The 27,667-nt window shown below is 37.8% G+C and overlaps 1 protein-coding gene across 2 annotated transcripts in view; it reads left to right on the top strand.

Moving 5' to 3' along the window:
* PIR (pirin) overlaps nucleotides 1–27,667 on the top strand; it is a 95,360-nt gene that overhangs the window by 57,229 nt on the left and 10,464 nt on the right. Inside the window, exons 6-9 of one of the 2 annotated variants that reach the window (XM_012784765.2) lie at nucleotides 3,679–3,763; nucleotides 14,947–14,991; nucleotides 19,770–19,847; nucleotides 23,333–23,415. In XM_012784765.2, the coding sequence (XP_012640219.2) occupies nucleotides 3,679–3,763; nucleotides 14,947–14,991; nucleotides 19,770–19,847; nucleotides 23,333–23,415 (291 nt within the window). The remainder of the gene's footprint in view (nucleotides 1–3,678; nucleotides 3,764–14,946; nucleotides 14,992–19,769; nucleotides 19,848–23,332; nucleotides 23,416–27,667) is intronic. The other variant, XM_012784767.3, reaches the window with a different exon arrangement.

Genomic DNA, 27,667 nt, shown 5'->3' with positions numbered 1-27,667 from the left:
CTCAGCAGTGCGTGTAATAGAAAAACTAAATCCAGGTTTGCTCAAAGTATATTCAAAGCTGGCACTATCATCTTTGAGTTGAATAAACATAATTTACACTTACTATTTCAACAGAGTTACCACGGAAGAGCAAAATTAAAAAACAAAACCTACCTGCTTTTCAGAAGTTTGTGTGTGTATGTGTACATACAGACACTTACATACACACTCATGGGAACACCTTCCAAATGGAGTTTTATCTTGTTATATATTAATTAAAATAGAATAATACACATTGCATTTTGGGATATTTGGGGTAGTTGATTATTCAAGAAGTATTACATTGAAACCCTCAATGATCTAATTGTTAATATGAAAAAAATACTAGAATTGGAATTCTATTTTAGATTATAGATGTTGTGAAAAACGCCTCCCAAATGAATTAAAATTTTTCTTTTAGCCTTTTTTACATGGTAAGACAAGGGTATATTTGTGGCTTTATGAAGTCTCTCATTTGTTTCTTTTTTTTTTTTTTTTGAGACAGAGTCTTACTCTGTTCCCTGGGCTAGAGTGCCATGGCGTCAGCCTAGCTCACAGCAACCTCAAACTCCTGGGCTCAAGCGATCCTCCTGCCTCAGCCTCCCAAGTAGCTGGGACCTCAGGCATGTGCCACCATGCCTGGCTAAAATTTTTTTTCCATATATATTAGTTGGCCAATTAATTTCTTTCTATTTTTAGTAGAGATGGGATCTCGCTCTTGCTCAAGCTGGTTTTGAACTCCTGACCTTGAGCAATCCTCCCCCCTTGGCCTCCCAGTCTCATTTGTTTCTGTTTAAAAATTTTTTCAATGACTAGATAAATGAATATAGACTACTCTGTGTGTTTGTATGTGTGTATGCATGTGCACATATGCGTGTGTCCATGTAGCTGCTGTCTTAGAGACATAGATTACTATTCGGGAGACAATATGGATTAGGTTGAGTAGGTAGAGGCAGAGAAGAAAGAAGAAAAGGGGCCAGGCAGGAGGGCAGATGCAAGTTGAGGGCAAGAAGGGAGCCAGTTAACCAGAGGCCCCCAACTATCTTCCCTAACACTGGCTGCCCTTCCTCACGCCAGCCACATTCTCACTTCTCTACAGTCTAGTCTGAGAAATCAGAAAGAAATTTAAAAAAATTAGAATGTGGAGGCAAACATTATGCTCCTGACTCAGAATTTCAGAACTAGAAATAGACTTAAACATCAGTCAGTCCCCTACAAGGTTTTCAGATGAGTGAACCAAACCCAGAAGAAGATAAGTGCTTTACTGGTCAGTGGGAAAAGCAATACTAGCATCAAAGACTTCTAGTTTTCAGTTAAAGATTCATTTTAGGACTAGATTCTAGGAGGATACTGATAAAAATTAAACCAAAAACATCTTGTGATTAATCTCTTCCCTGTAGGAAGGAATATTGCATCTGCCACTGTGGCAGAGGTTGAGAAAGATGCTTAAACCAAACAGGGACCCTTTGTCTGAGAGCAAAATATTGCCCAAGCAGAGAAGTCATTCACCCTTGATCTTTTCAGAGGTAATTTTAGAAGTCTTCATCAGACAAAACCAATCCCCTTCCAGATGGTGCCTTACACACCTAATGATCCTAGACAACCAGATCCTATGTCCCTTGTGTGCTGCCCTTCTTTTATGTATGTTTCAAGTTCTTCAGATTGATTGTGAATCTTTGGCCTCAGGTTGCCCTTGATGTCACAGGTCTTTCTGGTTTCATTTATGTATGCACAGGGGAATTTGCTTTTCCAGTCTTTGAAGCTATCTTAATACCACTTGACCTTCTCAGCCATGCAAAACTAGCTTCCAGACCATTTCAAACCCCAAAGCTTCAATAGCAAACATTCACAGGAAAGGCAAAAATCTTTAGATGGTCAACATTATTTATAATTCTCTATTCCAAAATTTAATGTACATATGCTTGGACCATACCAAATTCACCTGTCCTGAAGAGAGGTATTACCTCTCTTACAGGTAGGTAAGGATGTTGATGAGCACCATATGTATACTGCCAATAAATGTATTATTATATGTGGGATTTTCTATCATGAAGCATCATTTGATAAATATTTATTAAGCACCTACTGTGTTACAGACACAGTTGATTAGCCCTGGAGATTTAGTGTGAAAAAAGGCCAGAAAAGTTCATGTCCCCATGGAACTTACATAATTATTCTCCGCAAAATTACACCAGAGCCCAGAATAATTTACTATTCTTGATAAAAGTATAATTTCTGTCTACTTACAAATGCTTGTTGCTAATGAATGTAAGCTTTTTATTAAAATATAACATAAACACAGAAAAGTAAACAAATCAAGTGTACAGCTCAGAGAATTTTCACCAAATGAACACACCCATGAAACCAGCAGCCAGGTCAAGAAACAGAACATTATCAGCTCCCAGAAGCACTCTTAGTAACTTTTTCTAACTGTTAACCTTCCCAGGGTAACTGCTTTTCTGACTTTTGACACCATAGATTAGTTTGGCCTTGTTTGAACTTTATAGAAATGGAATCATATGGTGTATGATCTGTGCCTGCCTTCATTTGCTCAATATTTGGCTTGTGAGATTCACCTAAGTTGTAGCATGTAGTTAGGTTTATTCATTCTCCCTGCTGTATTCCACTGTATATTTTCATTTATTTATCCATTCTATTGTTAAAGACATTTGGGTTATTTCCAGTTTGGCCTATTATCAACAGTTCATTATTAAGATTCTTGTACATGTCTTTAGGTGAACATTTCTGTTGGGTATACATCTACGAGTTGGAATAGTGATTGGGTCATAGGTTATGCATATATTCATCCATACTATATACTGCCAAAAAGTTCTCCCAAGTGTTTGTACCGAGTTATAGTCCCACCAGCAGCATATGAACATTCCAATTACTCCACATCCTTACCAAGCTCAGTGTTATGTGCTTTTTCATTTGCATTTGCATTTTTATGTTAAAAAAAGCCGAGTAGAGCCACTGGGGTTTCGTGATAAACAATGAGACATCATAAAGTTTATAGTAACAGTGCTAATCCCTTGGATCCTAGTCTATGCCAATGATTCGAGATGGTATTATATTGAATTACAAACTCTGCTTAACTTATGATGGAATCAAAGCCACTGTTTACAATGGAAAATCCTGAAAAAATTTGCCTTTCTTATATTTGGTGCTGTGGTTTTTTTCAAGTCAGCAATGGTGGACTACCTTTTTTTTTTTTTTGCCAGAGGGCCAAGTAAGAAAAAATAAAAATACGTAGAGGACACTTTTTTGAATTTCGAAATGGAAATGGCTTTCTTGAGTCCTGGGGAAGAAATACATATTTAGATGTGAGACGACCTACCATACCAAATGGAAGACTGGAAGTGAGAAAGTTGGAGCAACTATTGGCCAGTAAAATGATGACATCAGACCATATTTGAGAAATGCTTATAGGGATATATTTGTCATCCTGAAATTAGCTTGTCAATCATATTGTAAAGCAATGAGGGCAACCATGTCCCTTAAGAGGAATTGAAGCAGCCCTCCCTGGCTTTAACACGACTTCCCTAGGAGGAGCTGTAAATATAATGGATCCAGGCCCATGCCTATTACAAAGGGCCCAGCTCAAGTAAAGAAGAACCTTATTCTTAGAAAAATATTGATGGCTTTTTTTTTTCTTTTCAGTCCAAGGTTTACACTCGCACACCAACCTTATATTTGGACTTCAAATTGGACCCAGGAGCAAAACATTCCCAGCCTATTCCTAAAGGTATGATGGGTTCTGGGGTTTAGTAACCATGTCAGAAAAACAAAAAATAAACAATAACAAAAAAACAAAACAAGGAGCTGTTTTCTCTAGAATGTGCTTGTTTCTGAAACTCAGCACAAAGTTCTATGAACTTTGTTTATGTTTAATTATGTTTAAATTAATGAATACTACTGGGGTCTTTCAAGTTAAGAAAATCAGGAGGAATTCATAGAATGTTAAAGTTGGCCCCTCTGAGCCACATCCCTCAATTTACAGGTGTGGACACTAAGGCCCAACAAATTAGTCACTTGCTCAAGGCCACATAAAGACTTACTGTCCCAGCTAGGATGAGTAAAATATACCGGTCTTCTGACTTTCCAGCCCCTGTTGACTCACAGTATTCCTGGAGGCAAATTCAGACCTGTGTTACTCAAAAACAAGTGCATACTTGATTGAGATACAGGTTTTGCTTGATATAGGTATTGTTATGGAAGTGTTTATTACCTTTAGGTTGATGTTTGAACTTAAAGAATAATTAGAAAATTCCCAAGTATTTAAGGTCAATTTTATTTTTAAAAATAGCTATACCCAAGGTCATTAGGCATCAACTTTGAACCCATTATTTTGTTCTTTGTTTTTTCATTCTGGCTATTTTTAAAAATAATTTTAGTTCAAATTGTTTTTAAACTAATTTTATCTTTCATTGATGTAAGAGGTACATATTTTCGGGGCACATGTGATAATTTAATGCAGTAATATACTTTGTAAAAGTCTAATCAGTATGGTGTAAATGATTTTTTTAATGTGTTATTGAATTGTTTGCTAATATTTTGTTGAGGATTTTTGTGTCTACGTTCATCAGTAATATTGGCCGGTAGTATTCTTTTTTTGTTGTGTCCTTGTCTGGTTTTGGTATCAGGACAATGTTAGTCTCATTGAATGAGTTTGAAAGTACTCCCTCGTTTCAAGTCTTCTGAACAATTTAAGTAGAATTGGTATTAGATCTTCTTTATTTTTTTTAAATTCAGGATATCATGGGAGGTACAAATATTTTGGTTACATGAAATGCGTTTGCCTCACCCAAGCCAGGGCTACAAGCGTGTTCTTCCCCCATACAGTGTGCTCTGCTTCCATTAGTTATGAGTGTATCCCAGCCTACCCTGCCCCCCACTTGACTGGCACCCAGTAAGTATTACTACCATGTGAGCACCTTAGTGTTGATCAATTAGTACCAATTTGATGGCAAAGTACATGTGGTGCATGTTTCTCCATTCTTGTGCTACCTCACTTCAAAGGATGGGCTCAAGCTCTGTCCAGGAAAATACAAGAGGTGCTAGTTCACCATTGTTTTTTGTACTTGAGTAATACTCCATGGTATATACACCACATTTTATAAATCCACTCATGTATTGATGGGCATTTGGGTTGTTTCCATATCTTTGAAATTGTGAATTGTGCTGCTATAAACATTGAAGTGCAGATGTCTTTATTAGAGAATACCTTTTTTTCCTTTGGATAGATGCCTGGTAGTGGGATTGCTGACACAAATGGTATTTCTATTTTCAGTTCTTTGAGGTATCTCCAAATTACTTTCCACAGGGGTTGTACTAATTTGCAGTCCCACCAACAGTGTAAGAGTGTTCCAATCTCTCCGCATCCACACCAGCGTGGATGTTGTTATTTTGGGACTTTTTGATAGAGGCCATTCTCACTGGAGTTAGGCGATATCTCATTGTAGTTTTGATTTGCATTTCCCTAATGATAGAGATATTGAGCAGAATTCAGCAGTGAATCCACCAGGTCCTGGGCTTTTCTTTGCTGGGAGACCTTTTATTATGGCTTTGACCTTATCACATATTATTGGTTTGTTGAGGTTTTCTGTTTCTTCATGATTCAATCTTGGTAGGTTGTATGTGTCCAGAAATTTATCCATTTCTTCTAGGTTTTCCAATTTGTTGGCATATAGTTTTTCATAATAGTCTGTAATGATTTTTTGTATTTCTGTGGTCTCAGTTATATCTTCTTTTTATTTCTTATTTTATTTATTTGGGTCTTTCTTTTTTTATTAGACTAGGTAAAGGTTTTTCAATTTTGTTTGTCTTTTCAAAAAACCAACTTTTCATTTTGTGATCTTCTGTATTGATTTTTAGTCTCAATATCATTTTTTTGTCCTCTGACCTTCGTAATTTCTGTCCTTTTACTAATTTGGGGTTTCATTCTGTTTTTAAGTACAGAAAAAAATTTAGATTCATTTACTTAAATATCTGCCTACACTATGCATCATTTTTAGAACAATACGTGTGAGTGTGCATGTGCTTTAGCTTTTTAGTGCAGTGCCTTTTCCTTTTGCTCTTGAGTTTGCAATCTTTTCCTCTTATGTATCCCAAGTCTAGGCTATATCTCACATTGATTCTTAAATCATATCTTGCTATATTTTTCTCCATACTTATTTTTCTATGCTGACATACATGTGTATTCAAATATATACACATATAAGGTTATTTTGTCATTGCTTTACTAAAATGCAATCATTATAAATACTTTTTGCCTCTTGTTTATTGGACTGAACAATACTTCATGGGAATCCTTCCCAATCTACTTATATGGCTCCTTTTAACAGTGATATTCTACCTCATGGGTTTACTATGATGTATTTAGGCATTTCCTGTTTGTTTTCAAAAACATTTTTGAAGGAATGCAAAAGCAAGTAGCTTAAAATGCATGTTTAGCATTGAGTCTCTGTAAACCCACTTAGAACAAATCTGTTATGAACCCAGCTGTGAAGCAAAAGAACCTGTCTTTTCCAAGACATCATTTCCAGTTAAACTCTGCTCTCTCTTCCTCAGTCTCTCTCTCCCTCCTGCCCCCTCCCTCCTTTCTCTCTCTCTCTCCCCCCTCTCTCTCTAACGCACACACACTCTCACACTCATACTCATCTATACTTCCACTGCATTCGTTGACAAATCCAAAGTTTGATACTTCCTTGTCTAGTGCCAAACAAACAATTAATTCAAGTATTACAAAGTACTTATTATTTACAGATCTGATAGTCCTGGCTGCCTGTAATCAGACATACTGGATGGTAAAATTATGCTGTGTAAATTTTATTATGAAGTCATTGAAATCAAGGTCACCCTTTGTCTTTTTCTTAATCACCCTTCCAGGTCAAACTCCATCATAAACTCCAAGGACTGTCTAAATTCATTTTGTTTGGGTCCTTTGTTGCATCAAATATTCTATGAAATGTATGAGCCATTGGCCGGGTGCTGGACATGTTTTGTTTATAATATTTTGATTGTTTTGTTACTCATGGTAAAGGGATTTGACATGGATGTCTGGGTTATGTTTGGCTTTTGGCATATGCTTTGCAGTCTCACTAATTTAATGTTGACTTGGTTGTATCATTACCAGACTAATTGGATAGAAAGAGAAGCATACACTGCTACCATCTCATCCCCAATACTGGGAAATTACATATGTCCCAAGGCAAATTCAGTTAAGGGAGACTAGAAACATTTCTCATGAATCAGACCAGGTTTTATCTGAATTCCTTCCCATAAATAGTATTAGAATCGATTTTTACCATCTCTTTATTTCCTTAGGGCTAAGCACGTTTCTGCTGGGTTGTGCTAATCTCCCAGAAAACAGATGTTTCATGCAGTGATGATTTGGAAGGCTGTTGATATCAGGCATTGAGCTGGACAGTGCATCACTTAAAAAGAATCCAATTTGTTGAGTCTCTGACAGTACCAGATTCCTTTCACATTGGCCACACGTTTTTCATATTAACTTTTGGCTAAAATAAGAATAAGTAGATTTTTTTTCTTTTTTTTTTGCGGTGACTTTTACCATCTTTTACAAAGCAATCTGATTTTCCTTGCTGTAAACTGATTTACAGATAACACTGTTTGTTATCATTCATTGTGAAGGACATAAATCTGTATTTCTAGGAAAATGTCAATCTTTTCCAAGAAATCTATGCCTTCTGGTCCTTATGTCCCCCTTGTCTTCTGACTGATGGTATCACAGTTTGGTTCTCAACAGCCACCTTGTTCATTTTCCCCATCCTCCTTTACAGCACCTTTGCTTCTAGATACTGAAAAGCATGTTCTGGAATGTTGAAAATGGAGAAATGTTATAATATGGGAAAAACTTGATTTTGTGAGCTTTTTTGCTTTCTTTACCTTGTAACTTTTCTTTACAGTATGTATGATCAGTAAGCATGATTTCTTTAGAGAACATGTAGTCTACCCCTCTGTGGTAGGCAGAATAATATACCTCAAAGATGTTCATGCATTAATTCCCAGAACCTGTGAATATGTTATGTTACATGGCAAAAGGGATTTTGAAAATGTGAATAAATGAAGACTCTTGAGATGGGGAGATTAGCCCAGATAATCTAGGTGGGCCCAGTGTTAGCACAGGCGTCTGTATTAGTGAAAGAAGACAGGGAAGTCAGAGTGTGACAATAGAAGCAGAGGTCAGAGAGATGTGATTGCTGGTTTTGAAAATGGAAGGGACCACAAGCCAAAGACTAGGGGCAGCCTCTAGAAGCTAAAAAAGGCAAGGAAAGACTCTCTCTCCCAGAGCCTCCAGAATGAACACAGTCCTGATGACACCCTGATTTTAGACCCATGAGGCCCATTTTTGGACTCTGACCTCCAGAACTACAAGATAACACATTTTTATTGTTTTAAGGCACTAAATTTTGGGATCATTTGTTACAGCAGCAATAGAAAACTAATACACCCTCTTAAATATTGCCCATAATATTTTTGCTTCTGTGTTTACTTTCAAAGGGAAAAAAGGAAAGAAGCTGCATCTTTCTCAATTAGAAAGTAGATTTTAATGCCACTCATACAGTCATTACTTAGAGAGTCACATTAGTGTATATTAAATAAGTCTTATAGTATTAATTTTCTATATGCTACATATTGCCCCAAAACCTAATGCCTTAAAACAACATGTATTATCTCACAGTGTCTCACAACTTAGCTGTGTCTTCTGGCTCCAGGACCATTACAAGGCTGTGATCAAGGTGTCAGCTAGGGCTGCAGTCATCCCAAGGCTCTATTGGGAAGGATGTGCTTCCAAGCTCATACTTACATGGTTGTTAGCAGCATTCAGTTTCTTGGGGATTGTTGGCTAGAGTCTGCTCTCTGTTCCTTGCCATGTGGATCTCTACGTAGGACAGCTCACAACATGGCCACTGGCTTCATCAGAGTTGCAAATGAGAGAGTAAAGAGGATGAACAAGATGGAAGCCAGAGTCTTTATGTAACCTAATCTCAGAAGTGACATCCTCTCACTATTGCTGTATTCTCCTGGTTAGAAGCAAGCCACTAAGCACAGCCCACATTCAGAGAGAGGGGATTGCACCGGGCAATACCAGGAAGCAGGGTCATGTGGATGTCTTGGAGTCTACCACCACATTTATGATCTTGGTTGAAAGTACCACACATTTTTCCTTATGGTCAATGACTCAAAAACAAGTAGTGATTTGAGTAAGCCTAGAAAAACCCATGGTGAGTTTTCCTCAGACTTCCTGCCTAGATGTCTTTTCATAGTCATTCTCTTACTTTTAAGGAGAATGCCCCATACATGAATGAGTTGTGTAGAATGTTAGATTTTGGGATGTTTTCGTAGAGAGAGCAAAAGCTGATTTTGTTCACTACACCAAATATGTGATTTAATTCATGGGTAGTTTTTTGCAGAGCTCTCTATTTGCCAGTAGTACATTAGAATATTCAGTCACAGTTCTCTTCATACTTAGAATATATATATAATAGTTATGAATGTAAATCAATAAGTCTTTAGAGCAGTGATTAATTTGAACCAGAGCCTGAAATATAAAATTAGCCAGCAAGAAGTTTTATATTATTTTCCTTTGGATGGGTTGTCTTTTTCATATTAATTTGTAAGAGCTTTTTATATATTCTGCATACTAGTCATTGTCAGTTATTTGTGTTGCAAATATCTTCTCCCTTTCCATTCCAGACCATGTGAGTAGAAAATAATAAAAGAAAAAAATGTAATAAAATATGTTAAAATAAAAATTTTAATTAAAAAAACAAGAAATATCTTCTCCCTTTTGCTTTGTTTTTCACTCTTTTATACTATTATGTTTTTCTACATTTTAATAAAAATTTCTTACATGCATCAATTTGTTCCTTAATGATTAGTGCTTTCTGTGGCTTCTTTAATAATCTTTCCCTAGCCCAAGATCATAAAAAATGTTCTATTGTAGGTGCTTTGTTGTTTTGCCTTTCATATTGGTATATTTATTCCACCTGGAATTGTTTTTCTCTTATTATTATTTTTTTCAATTGACAGATAAAATTATGTATTTATAGTATACAATATGTTTTGAAGTACATATATATTGTGGATTGACTACATCTAGCTAATTAACATAGGCATTACCTCACATAGTTGTCATTTTTGTGATAAGAACACTTAACATCCACTCTCTTAGCATATTTCAAGAATATAATACATTGTTATTAACTATAGTCACCATGTTGTACAATAGATTTCTTGAATTTATTTCTACTGTCTAACTAAAATTTTATATCCTTTGATGGAACTAGTTTTCATGTGTGGCGAGGTACAATTGCAATTTTTAAAAATATGGTTTTTGGAAAGAGGGAAAAAATGGCAAAAACCGCTGATGGGATGTCATAAACATTTTCAGGAGTTCAATTCACTGAATCATCCTATAGTAATAATGATCATCACAGCTAACTTTTATTAAATGCCTCCTGTTTGCTAGAAACTGCTCTAAGAATTTTCCCCATATTAACACCTGCAATCCCCACATCCCCATGATTATCTCATTGAAAATAAATGAAAATTCTTCTCTGACTCTGAGAGGAAAAAAAATTAGCAAACACTTTGGTCCAATGATGAGGAAACATCAAACAAACCCAAACTGAGGAGCATTCTATAAAATAACTGGTCAGTGTTTTTAATGAAAGAAAGACTGAAGAAGTATTTCAGATGAAAGAAGGTTAGACATGACAACTAAGTGCAGCGTGTGATCCTACATTGGATCCTGGCCTAGAAATTTGTTTGTCCTTTTTCCATAAAAAGCATTACTCAGACAATTGACATAATTCGAATATCTGTACATAGATAACAGTATTGTGTTGATGTTAGTTTCATAATTTTTATAAGTACACTATGGTTTGGTAGGGAAATATCCTTGTTTTTAGGAAATACAAACTGAAAATTATTTCAAGGTAAAGGGGCATCACGTCTGCAGGTTATTCTCAAATATTTCCAAAAAAAGAACGACATATTTATAGCAAGGAGAACGATAAAGCATATGTAGTAGCATGTTAGGAAATCTGGGTGAATAGTATACAAGAATTCTCTGTGGTATTTTTGCAACTTTTCTGTATATCTGAAATTATTTTAAAGTAAAAATTAAAAAAGTAATTTGGTGGAATGAGGAGGGGGAGGGGAGAACCAGGCAGGTCTGCCTCCTGTCCCAGGAGGCCAGGCGTGAGGTCCACGGTGAGGGAGTTGCCTGCTGAAGCTGAACTTCCAGGGGCTTCCAGGGGGTTGGGGTGGAGGCCCTTAGGAACCAAGGCTGCTTTGGGGTCCGGCTACCAGCGTGACCCAGAGTTTGGGGAAAGGTGCCCCAAACTCTCTCCTTCTGTCCTTCCTTCCTTCCTCAGAACTGCTATGGACTTGGTATGTCACCAGGCCATGTATTTCTACTTTCTTTGCACATACATGTATAGGGAATATTAATAGTTGTAAGTTCATTGGAATAATGAACTCTAAGACTGAGTCTGGAGGAAAATGAGCTGGGTTAAGGCAAGGAATGTAGGCCAAGAAAAGCTCTCACTAGGGACGTTTGCAAGAATTAGGAGCCTCCTTGGAAATGAGAGCAGATGCCATAGAAAATGATTTACATATTTAAAAGAAAAATTTTACATTTTTTCTGTTTGGCTAAAGGAGGTTTGACTTAAATGTGTTGCTGACTTAACCATCCTAAGGGACCTGAATGAAAATGTGACCTCCCAACTCATTTTATTTGTCATTGCCTAAGGGAAGGGAAGAGCTTCCCAGCTGCAAAGTGACAGTAGCTTGGAGACCTTATTTGTAGGAGAAAGGAAATTATAGGGGCTGTGACCTCTGACCGAGCAATAAAAATTGGGGGATGGCATCAATTCCTGGTGTAGGACATAAAAGTGGGAGGAGAGCTGGGGGAAGGAAGAAAGAAAGATAAGAAGGACCTATGAGAGCTCTTTGCTGATGTAATCCTGCTCTTAGCAGAGAAGGAATTCTAATAAATTGTGGCAGTTGTTAAACTTATAGTAAGTATTCGCACAGTTCGACTTTTGTTTTCTTTTGAAATAGCCTTAACAAACAATGCTCAATGGAAATTAAACAAGGTTTAATCGAAGCAAGGGCAGATAGATATCATGCTAAAAAGAAGAACAGTAAATTGCCCCTGTTCCTGTTCCATTCTTTCGAACACTGTGCTTTCCAACCAGCAAGATGGATTGTGGTATTATTGGCAACGGTGGACTCTGTATCCTAATAGGAAACTTTTACAAGGCATAAAAATACGTGAATGCACTTAATAGATTGACTTGGCCTTTCCTTTAAGCAAATGCCTGGTCCCTTGGGATCATGTAAAAAGATAAAAAAGGAAAGAAAATAGACCTAGACAGTTGTCTGTGGACTAGATTTCTGCTTGGACGGTGAATAGGAAGCAAAGGAGGTAGAGAAGAAATGAGATTAGAACAATCAAATGATCCCAAATAAAAACCTAGTCGAGCAATCGAGAGATGTAAGGTTTTGTCAAATGTGGAAACAATTTTTTAATACCTTTAAACCATGAAGAAGGGATTAATTATATAAATTATGACACACCCTTACAATGGAATGCTATGCAGTTTTTCCCAAGGATGAGTTACTTCTCTATGTTTTGACATAGAAAGGTATCTAAAGTAGAACACTGAATTTGTTTTAGTTTTTAAGGAAATAATGTATAGTGCATAAAAGAAAAAAAAAACCTGAATGCACAAATACCAAATTTCTAGCAATGTTTATGTCAGGGTAGGTATGACGTTTGCAGAAAGATTTTCAGTCTAGATGTTCCACACCTTCACACTTTAAAATATTTTTAAATTGATGTGTTACTTTTTTACAATCAGAAAAATAAAGCTATTTGTGCTTTGAAAAAGAAAGGATGTGGAAACAACCCAAGTGCCCATCAATCCGTGAGTGGATTAAGAAAATATGGTATATGTATACAGTGGAGTACTACTCAATTGTAAAAAATGACGGTGATCTAGCACCTCTTATATTTTCCTGGATAGAGCTTGAGCCCGTCCTCTGAAGTGGGGTATCACAAGAATGGAAAAATAGGCTCCACGTGTACTCGCCATCAAACTGGCACTGACTGATCAACACTAAGGTGCTCACACAGTAGTAATATTCTTTGGGGGTTGGGGTGTTGGGGGTGGGTAAACTCACAACTAATGGATGCAGTGAGCGTTGTAGTAGAGGAAAGGGCATATCTCAAATCATGGTTGAGATGTGGCAAAGTCCTAACATGTAACCAAAATATTTGTACCCCCATAATTTCCTGAAATAAAAAAAAAAAGAAATTTAAACAATTTTCAAAGGCAGAATTTTTGAAAAAGCAGAGAAGAAAGGGGTTTTGTTGTGGAGTATGATTACAAATCAGGCTAAATAGGAATAGGAAAACTCAGCATTCATTAGAAAACAGAGAAAGAAGTGCTCCCCCAGAGCCAGCCAATCCATGCAAGACTTGAACCGGGCTGTAGATTGTTGGCATGTGTTTTCAGCATCTACCACGAACCTCCCTTCCCAAAGGCGCACAATTTGAACAGCCCAGCCTTATTCATCTTTGTATCTCCACCCACAATGCATGCTCACGGTAGATGTTCGATAAATGGTGGTAGACCAAGCTTGGAAGACTAAGCAAGTGGGTGAACAAGAGAGAAGAAGAATGTGTGAGCTATGAATAAATAGCATTGCTTTTAGAGGACTTAAACTCATTCTAGCAAAATCTCAGAGAGGAAAAACTGAAATAGGAGGATGAAAATATGTCCTCTGGCATCCACCCAAGTGTGTTTGTTTTGCTATCTGTAAGACTTTCTTAACAAGACTCGATTTATGTTAAATTGTATCAGTGAGAGCTTTTCTTTTGTGCCTGATTCAGTGTTCCAGCCCATGCACAATCACAGTCATGTCCTTAGAGGTATATTTTGTCCTCCTTGCTCTTCTGTGCCTGCCTTTGTTTACTCTGTCATCAAGTTGACTCCTACGCAGACTCTAGTATGGGCCCTGCCCTTCTAGTCTTGAACTCTGCCCTGTGGTCCCTTCCTAGATCTCCTTTTCCACTGAAGGCACATAGAGGGATATCCTAATTCCATTTTCAGCATGCCATTTCTAGATTCATGTCTCTCAGTGGAAACATAGCATCTCTTCTGAGCCGTGGCTGCCCTGCATAAGCATCCATGAAAATTAAGTGCTGGTGCTGAGACTGCAAATGGCAGGTAGTCAGGGGTTCTGAGCTCTTGGACCCAGAGGTCATGGAAGGAATCTGGTGAATTCTGTATCCCCTCTTCCCAGAAAAGCATACAGACTTGAAAAGTAGTGTGAGCAATTCCAGGGAGTTCACAGGCCATCTGAACCCCATTTAAACCCCAAAGATTATGTATCCCTGCATCCCTGGAACTGATGCATATTCTATTTTAGTGTAGATAAAAGGGAGTGAGTTCACTGGAAACTAGAATGAAATTAAGTACAAAAAAGCATATTTCTAGCATCATCTTCACACTTCAAACAACCTGGAGGCACAACAAATTGAAGATAAAGCCAGACTGGAATGTTGCAGTTAATAGCATGATGTTAGAATTGGAAGGCACAGTTTGTTTGTTAACACAACTTTTGGCAAATAGATACACAGCCAAGCGAATTGTACGCTGTCTACTTTGGGATGGTTCTTAAACATTTGGGGCCAAGTCCTTTAGGTTTAGGGGTGTGTTTCTGTGTGTGTGTGAGAGAGAGAACATATATGAGGGTGCAAGTATGTATTTTAAACAGCTCCCAGAACTTAAATCTTTAAATATATATGTAAAAGAAAAGAAAAACTATGTATGTTCCTTTTGGCATTATGGACACTAACATTTTAATGTTGCTGGCTTAACTTTCTAGGGTGGACAAGCTTCATTTATACCATATCTGGAGATGTTTATATTGGTAAGTCGTGGGTATGTCGTTTGGGGTTCAATTGCAGTTTAATTTAAACTACTCAAGAGAGAAAAGGTAGGATGAAACCACTTCATGTAATTGAGTACTATGCCTCCTTCCCTCCCATATCAGCTCTCTCTATATCCCAGCACAGGTATGCCCAGGGCGGGGTGCCTCTCAGTTCTCAGAATGTTCAGTGAGGCAGGAGAGTATGAACCCCAGTCCTGACACCGCCATTTCATTGTGGCCTGGGCCCAGACAAAATGTCTAGGCACAGTTATGTGTGTTGACAGCTTGCTAGGACATTGGCAACCTCCATACCGATGAAGGGATGGAGCTATAGTGGGCTCTAAGGGGAACAGGAATCTGTCTGTCTCCTGGGAGGTGGAGGAGGAAGGGGAGTTTGCAGTGCCAGTTGCCTCTGAGAAATGTCAAAGTTGATTTTTTCCTATACTGAGGGGCTGTATATGTGTTGCTTATTGAGTCTAGTCAAGAAAAAATGTTTGAGATCCAACCAACTCTCATTTTATGGATGAGGAATGTGACATCTAGAGAGAGCTGTTTGTGTTGCCTGGGTTCTGCATTGGTAGACCTGGGACCAGAACCAAGGGCTCTTCAATCCTGCTTCCCATGTTGTCCAGTGACAATGCAAGGACTGCACCATCTAACTTGGCTTTTCGAGTCTCCATCCCTTAGCCAACCCGGCAGCAGGAGAGCTAAGGGACAGAAGAGTGGGAGAGAAGGCCTTGCGGAGCAGGCCGGCTCCTGCCTGCATCTGTTCCCACCCTTCCCATCCTCCTAAAAGCAGCCTGGGTTCCAGGAAGAGGCTCTCTGTGGGGCTGGCAGGAAAACAGCTGCAGCAGATGCTGTTGGTACCCCATCCACACCCTGGGGCCTGACCTCCTTGGTGCCCACTGACCAACTTCTAACTGCTTTGCCTGAAGGCTTTCTCTGAAACCAGTCAGGGCAGGATGAGAGCGCTGGAGAAATAACATTCCTGGCCCCTCAGGTGGGGTAACTCTGGGGCCTGTGCGGGAGGCCTTTTTCTAGAGTTTTCCAGTAGGATGATGCTCATGTCGCCCACCATGGGAGCGTGCTCAGTGACTGGCCCTTCATTGTCTGTCTTCCCATTTCCATCTAACTCTCCTGACTTATGGAGTGTTGTTTTCTGGGATCACCTCCCAAATACACTCCTTGTATCAGAATATGTCTCCAGCTGTGCTTCTGGGAAAACCCAAAGTAAGAGAACTAGCCTCCCACCCATCCCCCTTATTGCCACCCACAGCCATAAGTGGTGTGGATGGGGGTGGGCATCACAAAGTACAGGCCAAGAAGCCCCATTCCTGAGCCCTCTGGGGTTGGAGTCTCCCAGTTTCCTCCTGTAGTGGTGCCAGCACTGAACTTCTTGAGGCCCTAACATGGCCACCTCCTTGGGCAGTACACTCCCAGCTCCAGAAAGCTGGCTTGCTGATAGCATCTCTTCAGGGCTAGAAGGCTACACCCAGAGCTGTTTAAACTATTCCTTATATTTTCCAAAAAGCGTTTTCAATTGCCTGAAATTATTCTTGTGGAAAATAATGGTAATGCAAACTCATGGATTTTGAATGTATTCCTAATACAATATAAATGGTTTTAGTTCCTGTTTCACTGAATAACATCCCAATTATGGGTCAGAAGCAAAATTCATTTAATTTTAGCACTTGAGAAAGTATGAAAAAAATCTAGTAGTAGTGTCATAAGTCCATGTGCACATATATTAAACTATATTAACCATCTGGAAGAGATGTATCATTTGTTTTTATGATCTTCTGAAAACCCTGAGAATCACGTAGTGCTTTATAAAAATAGAGAGAGAAAACATTTTTATGGTGGTAGGGCACCTGATTTATTATTTCGAGAGCAACAAAATAATCTGCACAAATGGAAAGTAATAAAGAAAGCACATGAATTTTGAGGTGGTAAGGATAACAGAAATGTTTGTACAGAATGAGAAAAAGCAGGGGGAAGAAAACTTTCTGGAAAGATCCAGATAGCCAATATTTCCATCTTTGCAGGCCATGTAATCTCAGTTGCAACTGCTTGGCCCTGCCAGTGTAGCACAAAAGCAGCCACAGACAACACATAAACAAATAGGGTGGCTGTTCCAATAAAACTTTATTTATGGACACTGAATTCACTCAAATGTGAATTTCATGTAGTTTTCATGTGTCATGAAATACTATTTTTAATTATTTTCAACCGTTTAAGAAAGCAAAAACCTTTCTTGGCCTGTGGGTTCTACAAAAGCTCACAGTTGATTTTGCTTTGAATGACATTGTAGAGGATGAAGGGAAGAAAACATAACAAATAATCTTCAAAACCAAACAATGCAGCAGTTACAGCCTTGTGTCCTGACAGACTTTTAGTCCAAGAAGTTAACAAGTGAAAAGCTCCACAATTCTTAGGGTAAGAATGACTCACACATCCACTTGTTTTTCTAGAGGTGAGACAGGATTTTCCTGGGTCATCTCTACTCACTGGCCTGGTCCCCCCTCGTGCCCATGGGCCACAGTGCAACACATGTGGCAGGAGATAGCATTGTGGTCTATAGCCTTGGAGCAAAGTTGCATCTGTCCAGAATAAACTGGACCATGGAGAGAATCCAGCTCACAAAACTGGCTTCTTGGAACTCTGCTTTAACCAGTGAGTCTCTGGGGAAATTACCTTCCTGGAATTTTATCTCCTTCCCTTGTTCCTCTCCACCCCTTAATAGAGTTGTTAATGAGCAAAGGAAAAGGGCAAGACCATATCACCAGAGGAAAAGAAATGACAAACAGAAATAGCTATTTAATATGTACTGACTTAGAAAATCTATAGAAAGAATCCAGAAAATGCTTTGACTTTACTACCTCAATTTTATCTTGCTTATAAAATTAAGATGGCACCAGCCAGCCACCCACAGCAGGAAGTGATAAGCAAAGAATTGTCTTTTTCGAGATATCAAGCACTTCCATTCAGTTGAAGTGGATGTTATATATATTTAGTGTATCAGGCTCGAATAAATAGGCTACAATTTGGGTTGAAGAAATAATCTGGGGAGACTGCATAAAGTGGAAATTTAGGAGAACTATTAAAAATGTTAATTCAGTTTACCCCCAGCCCCCCCACCTGACCAGCACCCATTGAATATTACTACCATGTGAGCACCTTAGTGTTGATCAGTTAGTACCAATTTGATGGTGAGTACATGTGATGCATGTTTTTCCATTCTTGTGATACCAAAATTTTTGTACCCCCATAATGTCCTAAAATTAAAAAAGTTAATTGATGCAAGAAGTGCTTAAAAGATGGACATTGGTAAATTTGGTTTGATTATAAACAGTTGGAGTTTTTAATATTAGGAAATGCTGGACGTCTAATTAGTTGTCAAAGTTAGTCACACATTTTAAAGTTCAAAGTAAGTATGGTGAAGCCATGTAATTGTCCTCTAAGACACCTTGAAGAAAAGAAAGAGTTAACAGAGTTAAAATAAGACAAGTAGAGTTAGCACTTTCTTATTCAGAGACAGTATTCACTTTCCATTCATCTGAAAGTATTCATTTTATGCTCTTCAGGAATCTTGTTAATTTTTGATACATTTGCTTTTTTCAACAATGAAGAGCCTTCTAAAGTGACTGTCAAATAGTAGCTTTCAAAATTGTGCAGCAAAAAAAGAGAGACCTTTGACAATAATTATTTTTACTGAGGCAAAAAGTCCTCAGCTGGAAATTTGTGCAGCATATGATAAAAAGAGAAATCAAAAGAAAATAAAAACTACATGGTCAGAAAATCAATGGATTCTGCAGATACTAATACTGAATCTCTTCCCTGCGGCTGTGGTGAAAATTACTTTACACATTAATGCAGAGATCAAAAGGATAAAAGAGTTTATGCCCTGCATCCTTGAAACTTGGTATAGTTTATCAGCTTGGACTGCCAGTCCCCTAGAAGGACCAATATCAAGTATACTGGTGGTGCTTAGAAAATGTATTTAGAAATCTGAAATCTAAAAACATTTATATGTGGTTGTTGAAATGAACTGGTTTAGGAAGGCAGTAAAATATTTCAAATTTATTTAAATATTAATAAGTTTTCATGCTTACTTTGTGTTCATCCTTTTGCTCTGGTTCTGGGTGGTATTAAGAAGTTTGACAGGATCTCTGGGTCTTACCATAAAGAGGGGAAAACACATGTGTATCCCAGAAAGTCTCTTAATTGACTTCCACTTACCCAACTAACTGGATTGGCCAGTAGTGACAAATACCTTGAAGGAGGTGCCTGAACACAGGATGATCATTTCCTCCCTAGTCTACCTGCCCATTGCTCCTTCCACCGGTTGAGGTATAGTGGACAAGGCAGCTGTGTTTGTTCTCAATCTCTTTATGCCAGTTGCACCAATAATTGCAATAATGTAATTTAATAAAATGATATGTAAATTAATGAAATAGGTGTGTAAAGAGAGTTAGTATTTCTAGAACAACTAAGTCAAATGTTTTGTAAAAGCGAATCACTAAGGAAAATGCTTTTGAATTAGTATGGGAGAGATGACAGTAAATGATTAGGGGGATCTGTAATAATCTAGAAGAATTGAGGTGGTGCATGATGGGTATGTTTTAAAAAGAAAGACAGTGCTTCAGTCTAATCAGCAGACCCACCTTAACTGTATTTTGAAAAATTCACAAATGAATGCACATTTATGCTTTCATTTAAAATAAAATGTTTGAGGCAGTTTGATTGTCTTTTTCAATTAACAATCTCAATTGCATCAGGTAAGAAGGCTTCAACTATACATATAAAGTCGATGATTTCAAGATCTATGATAGAAGTACCAGAGTGTATGGAACAGAGTAAGTGGGACAGCAGTTCTTATAAAGAGAAAAAAAGGAAAAAGGAAAGATGGTATGAACAAAAAAGTTGTAGGGTGATTCATCACACACTGAAGATGCAGCGCTGACTTTAAGTTTTAAAGTATTTTGCCCTTTTATGACTGTTTAGGCAAATAAAAATTGCAATTAAATTGTTTTCAGTTAAATTTTCCTTAACTGCACTATTAGATTTAACATTCTTGGCAAAGATTCCCAATGGAAACTATTTATTATCTGATTTGGCTCTATTTATAATTGAAAGTAGTCAGAAACAATAAGATATATTTTCTTTGAGACTTATTTTAGGTTTAAGAGATAACCAGATGGGCGAAATATCATAGAAATGACCTGGAAATAAAGATAGAATCAGTCTTTGCTTTTTGTGACCCTGCTTTAAACATTTCATATAATAACACAGAAGCTAAAGGTACACTTATAGTTATTTTTAACCAGGACCCCTGACTCCAGTGTCTATAGGAAAGGTTTACTTTAGGGTGGAGCATTTCAGATGGCCTCTTCAGTATCAACACTGTGATTACAAAGAGAATGGGCAGAAATTGCATTCCCATTAAAGTCAGAATTAGGGCACTTTGGACAAGCTGAACTCTTTGTTTCTATATTAAGATTTCCTCACAGACCAATGAACACCACAGTCAAGCAAGCTCCCCTGATAGGGGCTACAGAGAAATAGTAATACCAATTCAGCATTATTTTTGAGTGCTGTCTCTTGTCAGCTCACTCCATTAAAACATATTAAAGGAGTTTATAAACTGCTTTGGTCTATGTATCATGAAACATCCTACATGACAAAACTAGGAGCCAAGAGTGGATGATGTGGGTCATGGGTGTTATACATGAATTAGTTGAAGATAAAGACATGGCTCGTTGCCCCCAGGGGATCACAGTAAGGCACACTTAATAAAGTGCTGTTTCATATCACAGCTAAAAATATTACCCAACTCTAAATGAGATTCTTCTTTAACTCTCAGTCCTCTCTTTTATTGCCACAACCCTGCATAAGTGGGAAACCAGTGGAGTCCTATCATTCACTTCCATGACATTCGTTGACCTAAATCGTTGATGGAGGAGAAACCTTTAGTGTTATGCTGGGGCTGGCTCTTGTAGCTTGAAATTGGCCACGGTGGGAGTATTTACACCATGGAAATTGGCACACACTACAAATCTATTTTTTTTTTTCTCTCCTCATCCCTGAAAGCCAATTTTCAATCATTAAGCAGCACATTATTGCCTCTGGGACAGAGATTCTTAATCTTTTTTGTGCTATGAACCCTTTTGACATCTGCCAAGCCCTCTCCACCCCCCACATAATGTTTTTAAATTCAGTGACGTTATTAACGTGTTAAAAAGAACAACTTTATGCTATAGCCGTATGTGTGCTTCTCTAATGACATTGGAAATAACATGATCTGGCAACAGGCCTATTTTAAATTCTAAGTAATAATTAACATAAGCTATATTTTGAGATAGCTACAACACTGTGATATGATATGAAAATATCTATGATTTCTACTGGAGATAAAGCCATTGATCCAGTTAATACTACTGTAGTTTGTTGGATACATTCATGATTGAAGGAAAAGCTACAGGTCAACTAGGTGGTAGTGAAAGTAAATGTGTAATTTATTTCCCATCCAAGTCCACCCATGCCCTGGATGCTATCCACAGACCTCTTGGGAGCACATTGACACCACATTAAGAACTCCTGCTCTCTCAGAATCCTATTATATTTCATGTTTGCAAGAATCAGAATGAACCCTGCTGTGTCAGATTGGTTATCTCCAAGTGGTGGTGAGAAGGAGGACTTCTCTAGAAAATATAACGATGTTTGGACTCCAACCACTATCCCCTAAATTCATGAATTATGTTTCTGTTTACATAATAATTGCTCGAACTATTGTTTCATTTAAATAAGCACTTCCTTGTTGATTATTCAGCTTTAGCTCCAACATGTCAGGTGAATACCCTTATTTATAGCTCAAAATGGCACACAGGTGTATCCCTCTAGACATCTTTATGAGTTGCTCACCTAATTTGGAATTTTCTCTCTGTTCCCCAATCACATGTCTGACTTTTTTACCCAACTGAAAGACCAGCCCAAATCTCATCCCTCCTCTATACCCTTCTGTGGCTATTCTGGCCCACTTAGGCATCTCCTTTCTTGCAGAACCACTGAGAATCTTCTTCTACGCCTAGTGAGAATCATGTTAGACTCCTCTCTCTCCCACTGTTGCCAAATCCTTTAGATTCTTTCTCAACTCCACCTCTCAAATCCATCTCTTTCTATTTCTACTCTCCCAGTTCAGACTGTAATTCATCTTCACTTAGACTATTATAGCAAACTCCTAACAGGTCATCCTAACTTCAGTCTTGCCCCTCCCTCCAATTCATTCTATCCTCTTCTTCTAGAATTATTCCTTCAAGATACATATCTGACCTTTTTCATAAACACACACACACACACACACACATACACATACATCTTCCTCAAGGGCTTTCAATTTTATATGGATAAACATGGCTTTCAGAGTTTTCCTTGATCCCAGAAGAATGTTCCAGGAAGGTTCACTGTTTCCCCAGAAATGCCCACACATTACCCTTGCATGATCTGTCTGTCCTCTTGTCTAGAAGGCCTTTCTTCCCAGGTTTGCCTTTAATCCTGCAGAGCTCTGTTCAAATATTACCTCCTCCACAGCAAATTCCCTAGACCTGAATGAGCCCCTACCAACCCTGTTCTCTTATTGAACTTTGCTTATTAATTTATTGTTGCCCTTATGAGACAATTTCATTTGTATTGCTTTATCTTTGAGCCTCAATTTAGAAGGAATGGAAACTTATCTATCCTGAAGACCCCCACAACATTTAGAACAGGGTCTTATTCATAGTTCAATAGCTATTCAACTTACTTATTTTTCAATTAAACTATTCTCTGATTATTTTGTTTCTATATATGTAGTTTGCCCCAATGAGATTGTGAATTATTTGTAGGCAAGGAATCTGCTTTGCACATCTTTATATTTCCCTAATAGCACTAGGCAATTGTAGGTGGTCAATTAATACTTGTTGAAATGAATTAATGATGACATTTGATAATTTTTCTAAGTGTGCTTATTTCTTACAAGGTTTATAATTTACCAAAGGAAACACTCTTATGTGCACGTAATGCCAAAGACTTTGCTTATCAATTGAACTATTTGAGCATGACATTAAAGTAAATGAGGTCACGATGCAGAATTCACTTTCCTGTTCTTTTCCAAATTGAAAACTAATCAGTTTCAGACTTTAATAATATAATCTAATATAATCAACCAAGAGATTTAAGAAAATTCCTCTCTGTTATTTTTGGAATTGAAATTAATATTATGTTGCTACACAGTTTACCAAGTATGTAACCATATGATAAATGTACTGTAATGTGTACTAAAGTTAGTGGGTTGTCATCTTGGTAGGGCCTGATGATGCACAACAGAAAATAGAACCTCATCACACAGCAGTGCTCGGAGAAGGTGACAGTGTTCAGGTGGAGAACAAGGTAAGTGTTTTATTTTCCTTCAATTTTCTTAACTTATACTTTCTACTATCCTGTGGGTATAAGCAGCACATGCCCCTTTAAATGCTCACTTTTTTAAATAACAATTTTTTTCATAGAAATCTTCCAAAGGCTTTGATGGCTCAGGCTATGCTTATCTGCAGCAACAATTATAGAATTGCACATAATAGAATGATGCCCCTGGAGCCAGGAGCGCTACTAGCCAATAAATTGATGGTTTCAGCTGACTCTTTTCTATCCTGGCTTCCCTGGCCCTTCTGACTCCCCTCACTGCTTCTTACTGGTGTTCCGTTTCAGCTTTCAAATCCTTATTATCTGCAATGTGCTCTCTGCTATATTAGAGGAAGAACCAAGGTTGCCAGGTTAAACCAGATAATGTTCTAAAGAATGACTCTGATAACAGTAGGTTCTGGCCTGTATGTAGCTTTTGTGCCCCTTTCCTGTATTGGGTTGAAATATATAAAGTTGTCATTTTTATAGGTCAAACATGGCAGTTTCATATGGTTCAGTCTATTATTAGAGGGCATAGACCCTGAGATATGCATTTTTTCTGGTGCTCATGATATTTTTCTTTTGTTTACTTCATAGTCCATGGTGGTGCTGCAGATGATTAAAGTAGCAGTAGGTGAACTGCCAGAAAAGCAGGCTAAGATCTAATAATCCCTTAAGTCTACTGCATTCTATAAGACCAGGGTCAGAGGGCCAGAAGTCAGGCAGACTGCCTCTCCGCTAGTCACCTGCCCTCTGAATTAGTTCTCACCCTTACTTTTCAAAATTCATCTTTTCAGGAGCTTTCGCACAATTGTCTCCTCCATTCTCTTTATTAGAATGACACAAAGCAGTCAGATGGACTTAACAGACTCACAAGATGGTGAATGAATTACCCAAGGGAATGAAATAAGCATGAGAAAGAACTTTAGAAATCTGGGGGAAAAAACTTCCTAAAATATCAGAAACTTTACTTTAAAAGCAGGGATTTATCACAAAAGGACTATGAAATGCATCACATGCGCCTCTCAGTTCAACTCAAGTCAAAATGGAGATTATTTTCCAATGTTTCTGGGTATGAATGCATGTCTACATTTATACTTCTAGAGAGCTGATCCATTTTCACTTATGGTAAAAACAAAATAGAACAATTATATAAAGAAAGAAAATGAAGGGACAACAATTACGTGTTGCCTCCAGATTCAAATTTCTAGGAGTAAACAATAGAGACTTTAGATAATTCTTGGAGATGAGGAATCAATGTAGACAAAATTTTAAAACAAACCAACAGAAATAGAAATTAATGAAAGAGGATGATAAGCTTGTGGTAGAATTTCTTCCCCCAGGAAGAGAGAACAGTGGCATTGAGTAGTTGTGACAGACTGAATGACCCACAAAGCCTAAAATTAGAGAGTTTACTAAAGAGTCCTTTACAGAAAAAGTTTGTCTATCCCTGGTTTAGTACATTGTAGGGGCCCAGTAATGGTAGCTGGAAAGTTTACTGATCCAAATACCTAATTTAACAGATGATCATACCATATACATGTTACCGAATAAAGATTCATAATTGAGGCCCAAAGCCTATGGCAGATAACAGTTTCTACAGCTAGGAAAGGCCCTAAGGGACCCTGACTCACTTGGTCTCCAAGCCGGGATTATCCTCATTTCGAGCTAGCATTAGCCTGAGGATTCAACACAGAAGAGAGATGTGACTTCCTAAGGCTGCCTCTAATCCCATTTGCCCAAAGTTGTAGTCAAGAATAAGAAGCTGATGTATTCCCTTGCTTCCTTCTGGAATCTCTTCTTCCTGCACTTTCACTGATCCTTCATTTCTGTGTCCTCCACCATCACACCCATCATCCTGGTTGACAAGCACTATGGGCAGTTTCTTCTAGAGTGGCCAATCTCAGGGCAAGATAGGAGGGCAAAGAAGGGATGACATAGAAGATGACACCTTGTCTCTGTTCCAGGTTTCCCTGCTTCATCTTAGCAAGGTGCTTGGTATAAGCTAGCTTTAAGAGTCTATATGCCATACCCTTCAACTTCTTGGAAGAAGCCCAAACTACAACAATGACTTCAAAATGGACTTAAATTTTCCAGTTCGTAGAGATTGGAATCAACCCCATACTACTCTGGATATTTAACCCTAGACTGGTAGCAGTCACCCTGGAACAGTTTCTGTTTCAAGGGTTAAGGCACCCTGTGTTGCCTTGGCCCACAGTTGATACTCTGGACCAGGTGTCCTCAAACATGCGGCGCGCCGAGGACATTTATCCGGCCCACCGGGTATTTTTGCCACCGCTGCCTGTCCTGCTTAGCAGCCAACTCGTCCCGGGTCCACAGTGCGCATGTGTGGAATGTGCACTGCACTCTCCAACGGCCATCCAACGGTCTGAGGGACAGTGAACTGCCCCCCTGTTTATAAAGTTTGAGGACCCCTGCTCTGGACTTTCTCCTGAATGGTGGTTGCCCTGATGGCTTCATGAACAGAAGTACATGAGTTTAATATGAAAGGCTCCATCCCACTTTTAGACCCATATTTATACTAGTGTCCTATTGAAAAGGTCTTAAGCCTCATGAATTAGCAAACTCAGCTGTAGAGTACTAAGGTAGACAATGAGTGCCTCATTGGCTGTCATCAAAAATCATACTTCAGAGTAATAATGCCCTTTAACTGGCACCATCCATGGGGAACTCATTAAACTAATAAAGATTAACATTTGATTAAATATAACATTTGATTAAAATAACACTGAAAGAGAAATAAAACAAAATACCCTAGTAAAGCTAGAGATAACTTTTTTATTTATTTATATGTAAAAGTTCACGATAAAATAGACCAATAATTTAGACCAATAAAACAATAAAATAATAGCAATAACAATAAAAATAATAGCAATAACAATAAAACAATAAAATAGACCAATAAAACAACTAACAACAGTTGTTTTATCTTTCCATTGGCCCAAGAAATATAAACAATGAAGTCTAATAAGAACAATTGCATGCAATAAGTCATACTAAAGCTCAGTTTCTTTTGGGTACTTTTTTCAGGCAATAAATCGCTATAATAAATGTTATCAAAACAAAAACATGTCCTTAGATTCATTCTCAGAGTCCTACTGTCATTTTAAGCTTCGCATACATAATCTATCAAATAAACTGAGTAGATACTTATAATTTAGAAGTTATCAATACATTAACTAAATCATAGAACTTTCATCTGGGCTTTGATCATTTATTGTTGGTATCAGTAGAACTCAAGACATATCTTGGCAATAATACTTATGGAATAACAATTTTTAAAAGTAAATTATTAAGCAAACCCAGAAGGGCCTAACTCTGTACCAGGAACTAACTCTGAGAAGGTACACTAAAGTAAAATTCATTGTCTGGGCCCCAAGAGATCATGAATTTTAGTTGGGGTAATTATACAAGAAGCAGCAAGTGGACCCGTTACCTTTGTATGGGTTTTTTAAATCAAACCCCATAAAGGCATTGACTCAGGGCAACACAAGGACTCAGGTTTTAAACAGGTCTTTTATTCTTTTTGCTTTTACATGATGTTCATCATTTGAAACCATAGACAAGGACTTTTCAAGATAATTGCAACTGGCACATTCAACTACATCAGCACTCTACTGAATATCTACAAAGATTATAAGATTTCACCAAAGAAGGCTAGTTAAGGAAAGAAAAAAATGACACATTTAAGAAACAAGAAAAAGACACAAAACAGATCTGGTTTAGATTAGAGAAGGGGCCACTCATATATTAAATTTGTGGAAAAGACATTAAAAGAGGCTTGGACCATTCTTCAAATTCTAGGAATGATGGAAAACCAAACTCCTTAACTCCAAGCAGTTTAATAATTTCTCATTTCAGACAAAATGTACATGTCCTTTTATTCTACTGTCTGGGTAATAATTGGAAAGTTATCATATTATTTGAGTACTATCAAAAAGAGCAAAGCTTTTATTTTTAAACCTTTGTCATTCCAAAATGTGTAAACTGTTGGGTATGCTCATCACTCATGAAAGAGGTATCTTCTGAATTAAGAAACTTACATTCTGAAGGGTCAGCACAGACATGACATAAGGAGGTTGGCCTGTCCTCTCTTCTTCTTTCTTAACCTCTAACCCTTTCTCCCCTATTTCCTGACCCTAAAACTCAAGTATGTCTCCCCTTGCAAAATAACCCAACACTTCAAAATACTAAGTGACATCCTCGTTCAGATCAACTTATA

This window comes from Microcebus murinus, chromosome X (genome assembly GCF_040939455.1).
Source record: "Microcebus murinus isolate Inina chromosome X, M.murinus_Inina_mat1.0, whole genome shotgun sequence".
In the NCBI taxonomy this organism is placed as follows: Eukaryota; Metazoa; Chordata; class Mammalia; order Primates; family Cheirogaleidae; genus Microcebus; species Microcebus murinus.
Note: the sequence above shows the minus strand (reverse complement) of the source record. Positions and strands in the feature narration are given on the sequence as shown.